The sequence below is a fragment of the Phoenix dactylifera genome, chromosome 1, assembly GCF_051530095.1.
Source record: "Phoenix dactylifera cultivar Ajwa chromosome 1, Ajwa_hap1_PhDact_Kaust_v1.1, whole genome shotgun sequence".
NCBI lineage: Eukaryota > Viridiplantae > Streptophyta > Magnoliopsida > Arecales > Arecaceae > Phoenix > Phoenix dactylifera.
Genome location: NC_143190.1, coordinates 46,666,677 through 46,678,437, shown reverse-complemented (window position 1 = coordinate 46,678,437; position 11,761 = coordinate 46,666,677). Strand labels below are relative to the sequence as shown.

General features: G+C 43.1%; 2 protein-coding genes across 3 annotated transcripts; both read right to left on the bottom strand.

The window, feature by feature from the left end:
- Window positions 1-276: 276 nt before the first annotated feature.
- LOC149768703 (uncharacterized) lies at window positions 277-1,028 on the bottom strand. The gene is made up of 2 exons (XM_089925524.1): window positions 1,012-1,028; window positions 277-922 (listed from the first exon to the last, which is right to left on the bottom strand). The coding sequence occupies exons 1-2, from the start codon at window positions 1,026-1,028 to the stop codon at window positions 277-279; spliced, it is 663 nt and encodes a 220-aa protein (XP_089781650.1).
- A 1,174-nt stretch (window positions 1,029-2,202) lies between these two features.
- LOC103705607 (eukaryotic translation initiation factor 5-like) lies at window positions 2,203-7,232 on the bottom strand. 2 transcript variants are annotated; one of them, XM_008789388.6, is made up of 3 exons: window positions 7,062-7,225; window positions 4,879-4,962; window positions 2,203-4,164 (listed from the first exon to the last, which is right to left on the bottom strand). In XM_008789388.6, exon 3 carries the CDS (start codon window positions 3,815-3,817, stop codon window positions 2,435-2,437), a length of 1,383 nt encoding a protein of 460 aa, XP_008787610.5. In that variant the 5' UTR covers window positions 3,818-4,164; window positions 4,879-4,962; window positions 7,062-7,225; the 3' UTR covers window positions 2,203-2,434. The 2 variants fall into 2 exon arrangements, with proteins under 2 accessions (XP_008787610.5, XP_038981603.3); XM_039125675.3 differs by lacking the exon at window positions 4,879-4,962 and having other exon boundaries at window positions 7,062-7,232.
- Window positions 7,233-11,761: the final 4,529 nt, after the last annotated feature.

Sequence of the window (11,761 nt, the reverse complement as noted above, 5' to 3'; positions counted from 1 at the left end):
GGGGTAGCTCATTATGTATCCCACTCCCTGTCCGCTCTGTCCACCTGGCTCTGAAGAACTGCTCAAATATCCTGCATATCATATCTGGGTCCTCTGTGGTCTGGCCATCCTCACCCCTGATAGATCTGATCCTGTTCCGCTGTCTTCTGATCAATGTCGACTGATGAAAGAACTTGGTGTTTCTGTCCCCATCCTGAATCCACTGAACCCTCGATTTCTGCCTCCAGAAGATCTCTTGTTGGTGAAGGAGGGAGTCATGCATAGATAAGAAGGATCTCAGTTCCGCCAACTCCTCATGTGATAGACCACCCCCGCCGCCTCTCGTGATTGTAAATTTGCAATGGCCTCCTCTAACTCCTCAATTCTACGGAATATGTTCCCTACCTCCACCCTATTCCACCTCCGAAGATATCTCCTTGTCAACTCAAGTCTGCGAGAAACCCGATACATAGCATCCCCCCGGACCGGCTTACACCATGCCTCGCTCACAACATCCCAAGACCGAGGGTAACATAGCCATAACCTCTCAAACCTGAAAGGGTAATGAAAAGGGATGGGTCTATCAGTGCTCACCAGTATCGGACTGTGATCTGAGGCTATCCGCGGGAGGTGTCTGACATGATAATCTGGGAACTCCTGAATCCAACCAACCGTGGCAAAAGCCCTATCAAGCCTCTCCCATACTCTAGCTGGGCCCTGTTGATTGTTGCACCATGTGAATCTGGGCCCTGTGAACCCCAGATCAATCAGCCCATTCGTCGAAATAAACTCCTGAAATTCCTTCACCTTCCTCTGATACGAGAATTGCCTCCCACCCATCTTCTCCTGTGGATCATCAATACAGTTAAAATCTCCTGCAACCAACACTGGGTGCCCCTGATCCACCAACTTGGATGCCTCCTCCCACAATGTCCTCCGAGCCCTGAAATCAGTACTAGCATAAACAGCACCAGCAATCCATGGCCTCCCCTACCCTTCTGATATCACCATAATCACTTGTTGGCTGCTTACATTAAAGATATCCACATTACCACAATCCAATTTCCAAGTTACAATAATGCCTCCCAACAACCCCTGAGCTTCCACAGCAAAGAATCCCCAAGATTGCGGGAGTGCCCTCCTAGCTCTCACAATACTCCTCCCGGTTAACCGGGTCTCAAATAAAATGCACATATCAGGGTTGTGCACCTGTACCAACCTCCGAAAAGCCGGGGCGAAAGAAGGTTTTCCGACCCCCCGACAGTTTCAAAAGATTAGCTTCATTGACAACCTGTTACATTGGCCCGGCTCCCCCTACCAGAGTCGGCCCCACTATCCCCACTCACTCCCTCCTTGGGAAAAGGCTCAGAGGCCTCCTTCTACACCGCAACCAAGATCTGGGACAACACTTGGCTGTGGCTTGGGGCACTGTGTTCCCGTGCCGGATGGCACACAGAGTCCACAGTAGCCCCAGCTTCCTTTGTGCCGAACCTTCCCTGCAAGCCAGCCCCACCCCCTGGGTGAACGGCCGACTCCCGACCATCCGACCGTCGCACCGTCCCCGCCAATTCCTCCTTCTGCACCGCAGCCAAGATCTGGGACAACACTTGGCTATGGCTTGGGGCACTGTGTTCCCGTGCCGGCTGGCACACAGAGTCCACAGTAGCCCCAGCATCGGCCGACTCCCGACCTTCCGACTGTCGCACCGTCCCCGCCAATTCCTCCACCTCCCCTGCCGACGCCTCCACCGCCGGCAAGACTGCCGAGAGATCCTCAGCAAATGTAGCTCGGGAGATCCTCCAACCTGCAGAGCTTCCGCCCGTACCTTCCCGCCCATCACCGGTCACCACCGCAGCCCTAGAAGGTCGGGGACACGACGATGCCGTTGGCCGAGCTTTCGAGTGGCATTGTGACTAGTCTTGCTCTTTCACGTTTCCTCCTAAGAATCGAGCTACTAAGACACGACAAAGGTAGAGCCCGATCTCTTAAGCTTGAAGGTTTGTTATTAAACCACAATAAATAATACTGCACGTGCCTGGCCACACCCCCAAGCTCAAGCCCTGTGATTATCTTGCAGCAACGCCGCTAAAGTGGCTACATTAGGTCTCAAGCACTAGTACCAGATCAGGTGCGAAGTACTTGGCCTGTTGATGGCGACATTGAACACAGTGCGAAAACACAACTGCCGGTTTAGCTGGCGAGGTACACACACAATTGCCGCACTTTAATTGTTCATCACACTAATCATACTTTATTTAAAAAAAGTTTGTCACACTGGGGCGAGCAATATCACATAACCAAAAAGAAGACGAGCATAATACCACATTAACACCACAGTACCTGCCTAAAACATGCGACTCTAAATTTATTCAACCGTACTGACTCGAACTATCAAACCAAACACAGCACCAAAAGCAGGAGGAGATCCAAAGGGTGTATGAGGCGCATGCCATCACTACTCTCCCTCAGATTCAGACTCGGCACTTTGCAGCCACTCCACAAAGGGCTTCGCAATCTTCAACGCCTGAGAGCTTTTGCCGGCCGCTAGCCCTTCCTCGTACCACTGGACAATGCTCTCCTCCTCCAGAACGTCTCCATCGTAGAGGACCTTCAGAACAAGCGCCACCTCTTTCACGGCATCTCCGCTGCACTTGCCGCAGAAAGCTTCGATGGCTCGGAGCAGAAGCATCTGGGATCCTTCATCCTGCACGGCAGCACTGATGTAATTCTTTTTCTTGCCCACCTCTTTGGCAAATCCCTTCCCAGCACCATCGAAGAGTGCTTCGAACAGGGCTGTCATGACTTCCTGAGGAGATTCCGCAACAGAACCCAGAAAGGTGCGAAGCTGGCCTGGTGCAGACCCCTTGCTCAGCTTGCCCTTGATCTCCTTAAGCAGTGTTTCATGATTGTTAGAATTGACACCATTTTGGGTTGCACCAGCAGCTTTGCCTGCAGCCTTCGCAGTACCATTGACAGGGCTCTCCTCCTTTGCCTTCCGGGGCTGCTGCTTCTCGTCTGGCTCGTTGGTGGCGAGCATCACCATCTCGGCCGTCGCAGCATTCAATTGTTCCTGGATACGCTGCTTCGCAGCTTCAAGCGATGTATCTGTCTGCCACTGCACATCGTCACCGTCGTCGTCATTAGCTGCATTGTCATCGCCATGCTGGCTGCCAGCAGGTGAGGCTGAACGATCTTCATCAGAGCCGCCACCATTGGCTTTCTTCTTTGCAGCAGCAGCAACCTTCGAAGAAGCTCCATCCTTGGAAGTGGTTGTTCCTTTCTTCTTCGTGTCCTTCTTCAGCTTCTTCTGCTCCTCATCAGCAGCCTCCCCTTCCTTTAACCGCTCCTTCTCTGCCCTCCTCAAACCCTTCTTGCCCTTTGCTCCCTTCTTCTGCTCAGGAGGGTTCTTCAAGATGAAGGTTGTCAGCTTGTCCCTCATGTCAACATCAGACACAAAGCCACAGGCTGCGCATTTCAGTGTTAGCATCTGGTTCTTAGTGATGATGATCTCAGTCTCCGGGTTGCCACATCCGTAACACTGAACATATTTCTTGATGAAATTCTCCAGAAGTCCAGCTAGCTTGGCAGTTTCATGGGCCCCATTGACCAAGGAAGTCCCTGTTTTTTCATCAAATTTCGACTGTGCTCCAAGCTCACATCCAAAATATTTTGTAGTGTAAGATGCGGGCCTGGCCAATGCCTTCGCAATATCCACCATGTTCACAATGTTAGTCTTGATGCCATTTCCACGGCCTTCTATTTTGGTTATCATCTTGGGCATCTTGTACCTATAGAAGGCATCATCGCTGTTTGAAGCACCGATATTCTGCAAGGCCATCTCTGATGAATTGATTCCTTACTAATAAAGGCCGTGGTACTTTCAGAGGTAGCAAGCACCTGAAGGAAAAAATCGGTCGTCTCCTTTAAGAACACCAAGCAGATTTTCTGCAATGAGCGGAGGATGCCTACGACAGCAAGTGGTAGAATGTTGAAGTTGCCCCTGATGCATGCAGCCAAACCTCTCCCAGGGGAGCCTGTACCTTTTTCTTGGTGTAGGAGAATACCCTCCAAGCAATCCAATTGATCCCAAATCGAGCGAGGCTTGTTCAGACATAAAAGAAGCTTCAATCTTGACACCCTCCACTTTCACAATGTTGAGATATTATAGATAGATTTTACAACTTCCTGAATTAGGCAAACCATATACCAGATGGTTAAACCAAAAGCCAGAAAACCAAAATGATATTAAATAAAACATGCAAGAAGCCATCCATGGTGTCATATGTAATGATTTTGATGCAGTATTAGCTTCTTAAAATTGAAAATTGATTTGCACAATATTATCTCACAGTATGTGACAACAGTCAGATATAACATCTAGCGGGCATGCAGCTAGTCAGGAGCAAAAATTCAGTTAAAGCCTCTCCATTTGGTTGCCATTGCCTCATCTATGTTTTCCTTCCTCAAATCAATAAAAACCAGACAAAGCACGAGGAACTGGGTTTATATCACTAAATTATACTGTTGGGTAGGTCACTATTTTGGTATTACCTGCAAAATAATTCCTAGGAATCTACTTGCAATTGCATGAGACGTTAACAGTTAAATGCTACTATGCAACTAGCAAACATTCATGTGTGATAGCTGCAAGTCCCAGCAAACACTAGACAAGAAAATAATTTGAACCCTCAAAGAAAAAAGGAAAGGAAAGGAAAAAAAAAAGACATGCATAGGTCTGTAAATTGAACACATGAGCTTTCAGACAGGCTGTTTATCTTTCCATTACAGATGTAAAGAATCATAAGTACTAAAAGAAGCTGCAGCAAAAACTAAACAATTTTTAATAGCATGAATTGAAAGGACTTTCCCTGGAGTCTTCTGTCTGAGATAGTGTATTACCCCATGATTTGAAGACAACCGATCATTCGCAAGCTCCAGCAGCTAGTTACCAATTGTGAGACTATCGTTTTTCTTTGGACCGCCCTTATAAAAGAAAATTGGGTAAATCAAGTCAAGTCTTTCCAATCCTAGAGAAATCACTACTTATCTGAATCTGTGTTTATATAATACTAAGCTATAGGTGTCAAACTGGATTTCCAAAAAACCTTCATGTTTGCGCTGTTCTTATATGAAATAATTACAATCAATGACATTCACTTTTGGATGATGAACCCTAGACTGCAATGCCAAGACCGGTTCCCTCATCAGTTATTTCAGTACATGAGCATTACTGCACCGAGAATCTAAACACTTTTCATTCCTACTGCTCCAAGATGTGTATAACCCAGCAATCAGTCATTTATAGCTGCTTCTATCGCATAGTTATCAAAAGTTCCTTCAAGCCCAAAAAAGTAAAAAATTACAAATGCAATTTAACAATTAAAAATAGACCAGTCTCTAAATATGCACAGTTAAAATGCCAATGCTATAAGATATAGATGCTCATTATCCTTTCCACGGAAGTATCATCACTATTTGAAATATTAACGTAGTTATAATACATGTATGTATTCATGAATAATTACATGCACCCAATATGTATCATCTCCCTTGCAAATAGCTAAGTCCGCAAACAAGCCCACCCGAAATCCCAAATAAGCAGAGCACTATTCAGGTTTTGCTTGGTCCCATGGAAAGGATGATCAGGTTCAGCACATAAGCCAACTGAATAAGGTCAATTAACAAGCCAAGCTTGAGCTTATTTGTTTTAAAAAATGTATATAAGAATTCAATGACCAATTTCTCAAAGTAATTTTCGATGGCTTAACAGATCCAACCAAAGAGCCGCAGATTATTAACACTTAATTCATCGAAAAAAGAACAAGCTATAAACAAGCAGGATATCAAAATGAAACCATGACTTCAACAGCATGGTGAAACTCAGATAACAGGATATAATTGTAGCCAGTTTTAAACCAACTATTTCACCTCCACGAGTTTTAGTTTATCTCTCTCTCTCTCACAACTTTTTACTTCACACCTAAAAAACAATCCTAACAACCATGTTTACACCTACGGCATGAAAATGGAAATTGAAAAGCACCAAGGTTCCAAGACTAGCCACCTTAACATCTGGACAAAGAATTTGAATGCTAATGGTTATACCATATTTAGCACTATAATAAAACTTCGGATCTATGAACAAAAGCAATAGTTTTGTGCTCTGCAACCACATATTTGACAGCCAGGAAAAAAAATTTCATGGTGATCTTTTATCTAGAGAAATGTAGCACAAAATCAGCACTACGTATCAAAATATAATTTGATAATACACTACCATCTAGCATTCACGTTCTCACAAGTGCATAAGATCAAGAATTCCAACTGCAAGTATAAAGCAACAGAGCAAAGTACAGATTCAAGTCCGATGGCATTTCTTTCTGCTTACTTTACAGCCCCAAAATAACCAATAAAAGAAGGCCACACATATGCATCGCAAGACATGGAATCCTCGAGAGAAAAAAGGATTCGCAAATTTCAGCCGTGATAATTTTGGCTTTGCAGGTGAAAGCCACCATCGCATCATCCAATAGGTTTCAAAGAAACTTTAGCCTAGTTACTGAATTAAAATAACTGACGTCAAATTCGAACAGGACAACAGATAAACCCTCCACTATATAAAATTAGAACTTTTGGATCCTTCTCCAGCAGAGGGCTTCAAGCCTTGATGATTAGCAAACAAAAATCCCCATATCCTCTTTTTAAAAAAAGATAATTCTATTAAAAGATCCGAAAAATATCGCAGATTCAACACCCAAATTATCCATGAAACTCCCATATACAGATCCAATCTGATGTCATCAGAAGAAAAAAAAGACAAAAGAAGAAAGAAAAAATCAAATCAGAAGCAATATAATACGAAACAACATAAAATAATCATCGATCAAGCTGATGCAATAGAATTCACCTTAAGATTACGATCGGAAGAGATCGAAACTCTTGAGAACGATCAAATCAGCACAAAAAAAGCTCAAAAATTCTCAAAAAAAAAAAAAACAGGCGCAAGGCAAAGCGATTGAGATCGAAGCCATCGCTGCCATATAGGGAGAACAAGACATCGAAGAGAGAAGGGTATTCTTTACCTGGATGAGGCCGCTCCGAGGAATCCCTAGACCCTTCCCCTGCCCGGACTCGGATGAATGAAGAGCCGAGAGGGACGAGGGTTGGCGTTTTATAGGATAAACCGAGGAGCCGAGAGCCTGGTGCTCAAAGGATTAGGGCACCGCCTTGTCCGTTTCTTGCCCCTGGATTTCTTCCGATTTACGAATTCTCTCCCTTCCCTAGGTTTTCCAAGGCGGTGGTTGGTGGGCCGGGGTGGGCCGGGGTAGTTCGTTGGGTCCCAGGCTTGGGTCTGGTTTGCGACTTGATTGGGCCAGCCTACCAAACATGCGATGGGTCTCATGGCTCCCGGGCTCATGATGTCACAAGGCGAGAGTGCATGGATCTCCAAATTATATTACATTTTATCTTTTAGAAGGAATTATTATTATAAAAAGCATATATTCTTACAAAAATATATTTTTATGCCATGCATTAAACTAGCCAGGTATTAAACTATCTATTTATATGTTATAATGTTCATAAAGTTCCTTGAACTAGACAATTTGTCTACTGAGTAAAATTAAATCGTTGGAAAAAAAAAATTGAGGCGGCTCGATACACACACCAATGGTGATGATTCTTAATTGTAATAAGAAATTTGGATGATAAGCGTGTCTTTCAAGTAGTGTGGAAGCACCTTGTGATTACAACTTCTTGCATTTCAACTTCTCATAAATATATGTTTGACAAATGTCATCATATTAAATAGTGACCTTCTTTTATCGTGCAAATTTAAAGTCTAGCAACCATGTTCTATATATATATATATATATATATATATATATATATATATATATATATATATATATATATATATATATATATATATATATATATATATATATATATATATATATATATGCGCAAGAAGGCCTCCCATTGTTGAAATAAGACATATAATCCCTCCCCCCCCAAAAAAGCCAGTAAATAATCAAAAGATTTATCATACCTAGAGAACCTTATTAGTTGTTCATTATTTTTAAGAAAAATTTGCTTTTGAACTCGATTAAAACTTGCTCTTAGAGAATCCCGTTGCATCCAAGATGTCGTGTGCCCACTGTGCTATAACCATGCAAGTCGATAGCATGATGTCCCTTGAAAATACACACAAGTCCAAAATCCTGACGTATAATGCTATACAGGATGATGTTTCCTAGCTTAATATTTTATTTAGCGAAAGCTCCAATTCTAGACTAAGCTTTCTTTCTCTTTACTTCTTCGCTTAAAAAATTATCTTGTTTTGTCCTTGTCATCTTCCCTTTTCTTTGTTTCTGAGTGCCCTATGCAGGGTTATTTTATATTTAATTGTTTGGTAGCATATGGTTAACTAATTCTTTACTTATTTTAATCAAATTTGATCTCCATGACATCATATATAAAGAACCAGAGTATTTAATTTTTCATCATTACCACCACTGCGTAAGTCTCCATTTAATCATGCAAGTAAGATAATTTGTCAGCATCATCTACTGCATAAGTCAGACATGAGATGAAAGGAAGCACGTATGGTGCCAATAAAACTTGGAGATCTTTGCTCAATTCAAGAAGAGAGGATAAAAATACCAAGTTGCATTATCATAAACTCTTCTTCAGAACCTTTCACAAGAATGGGTTTACATAAAAATACTATCACAAAAACGCCTATCTCTTAAATGGAGATTGTTTTTCTTGGAACTAATTTAGCATAAATGATTAAATTCTAATGTACATAGGGATATCATATTATATATGCACATATCACAATGGAAGACTCGCCTCAAAATGGAGCATTCTAGATTTTCTACATTGATATAGATGTCAATAAAAAAAATAAAATTACATATTTTATTGTACACTTCTAAAATAGAGGTTCAGCTCGAATAGAGACATGGATTTTCATTCACCACATGGATACTAGCATTAATAACATCATATTCATATGCTCAAACATTATTAGAGAGTATGATTTATGTGTAACAAAATTCTAGTTATTGAAGTCTTTTATTTATTATAATTTATTATATTATTATATTGTATATCAAGAACAATTCGAAAATAGAAAAAAAATCATCCCATATGTTACATGGGATCGATATGCATGGAATCCTCCTTTCGCGCATACGGATGCCAATATTAATGATGATAGTTTTTGCCCAATCATCATCAAAGTCTATTTCTTAATGCACAACAAAATTTTGGTAATTTAAACCTTCTATTTATTATAATTTCTTACTTTGTTGTATTGCATTACAGAAAGTAGTTGGAAAAATAAAAAAAGGGCCTTGCATGGGGCGATATTAATGATAGGGTTTCTGAAAGGAGGCTCGGATTGTTCAAAGTTATTCGTTTGTACAGATCATATCAAAGCAATAATAATTCTTAAAAAATTATTTAACCAAGATCTTATTCAAATAATTCTTACAATTGTTCCAAGAAGACATAAGTGAACATATGCTAACTATTTATTTAAATCAAATAAAATATTCTAACCAGTCTAAATAGTTTAACTAGAACCAAGAATGTCTTCAGAAAATCTCTGTACTTCCCCAAATTCTGAGCAATCATGAATATGGATCTGAAAAAAATATAGAAAGAAGAAATAATAACCTACACTAGCTCGGTAATCAATCTAACACATCAAAATAGGGTTTAAACATGCCAAATAATTAGTCAAAGAATAAGATAATGACCGAGAATAAATCAATTCTCGAATAACACATATCTCTTTTGAAGTTTACTATTATTTTTATAAACCGGTACTAAAAATTCAATATGAGGCTATAGTCGCATAACCTAGTAGTATAGGTCAGAATGCACAAAATGCCAAATACCATTATTTCTAACCACCAGTGGTTCGATGTCCAAATACTATTATTCTAATCATTGGTGGTTCGGTATTGAAACCAGTTTCTTAGATTACAAATCGACAGGATCAACGAATAATCCCTATTGGCGGGGCCAGATCATAGCCGCACTAAGAATACATATATAAGAAACAAATTTCATAATTTACCCAATCATATTTCCAAATTTTCATAACATAATACATAACATATTTTTTTTAAAAAAATACTATTGTAACAAAAATATTTTTGACCCATTTGACCAAGTACAAAACAGATATAACATCATATTTAATAAACTAATTATTATTTTACCAAAATTTGGAAAACATACTGTTAGGGGAAAAACCCTAAGTCATATATCCACAGAGGCGCTCGGCCGAAGAGCGCCGACCGGAAAGCTGCTCGGCCAAGAAGTGCCGACCGGAAAGCCACTCGGCCGAAGAGCGCCGACCGGAAAGCTGCTCGGCCAAAGGATGCCGACCAGGAAGGCGCTCGACTAGAGGGCGTCGACCAGAGCGCGCGCCAAGAGGTGCCCCACCCAAAGCCGCTCGGTTAGAAAGTGCCGACCAAAGACAGCGCCAAGGCGCTCTGCTAGAAGGTGCTCGCCTAAAGGGCGCCGACCAGGAGTACTTGAAGCAACCCCGCCACAGGGCGCCCCATTGGGCGACCAGCTCGGCTCGGCACTCTTGCCGAGCCAATGCCTTCACCAAATGTTCAACCTCCGCCTAAGTCCAAGGGACTGACAACTCCTACGGCTTGCGACCTGCCACTATCTCCAAGCCATCAAGGCATAAGATCTTCGCAGGTATTCGGCACGACCTGCCATTAATGCACGAGACTCTCTTAAGTCTCCGATGCACTCAGTCATTTAATGAACACGGCCCAAGACGATCTCCGGATCACTGAACCATCAGAACGCATGGCTCTACCTGACCGCCGGTTCATTCGGTAATAAATGCACTTACCATCCACAGACCCCAGGCCCGCTACGGCCGGCGGTTCAACCACTCCAACAGGTCCGATCGACCGTGACAACTCCCTGATTCCGGTCTGATTCGGCCCTGTTCTCCACTATGCCATAAATGGGCCAAATCGTGCCCAATTATCACAGACAGGGACAAATCCCCCGGTTACCTCCCAGGTAACGTAATCCCCACCTATAAAAGGGAAGCTGGGAGAACCAAGGGGGGAGAGAACAAACAAAAAAACGAAAACAGATCCCCGGGACTAAACCCGCCGGGAAGCATAGATACAATTGAGGACATCATCCTCTTCGTCTTCTTTATCCTATCCAAATATTCTTGCTGTCTTCTCCATATACTCTCTTCCCTGCTCTCTCTCCACATACTTGCCCCCTCTGACTTAGGCATCGGAGGGCCGGCGCCGGGGAGCCCGGCCACCGGTTTTTCTTGCAGGACTTGCACACCCCCCCCGCAGCGGAGGACGCAGCCGGCCGGCGCACCGCCGTCCGCCCCCTGTAGCAGCGGAGCTCCTCCTTCCCCGGCTTCGCGGCGGCCCCCGGGTCCAATTTCCAGCAACAGTTGGCGCTAAAAGGAGGGCACCGAGTTCGCCACCATGAAGCTAAGAAGCAAAGGGGCTTCCAACGCCTCTCGACGTCCTCCACCAAGCCCAGAATGTTTCGTTCGGAACTCATCACCCCCGGTTGAGCTAGCACCTCAAGTTCGACCGGAACAATTTGATGCCCTGGTGCAGCAAGTGCAGGCGTTGGCTACCGCCGTTCAAAGCTTGCAACCCAGGGGCATCCCAGCAGCACCGCCTCCCTCGGCTCCAGTTCAACTGGGGCCCCCTACTAGCGGGCTTCCTCTCCAAGGTCAGGACTCTCAAGTCCAGGCCTC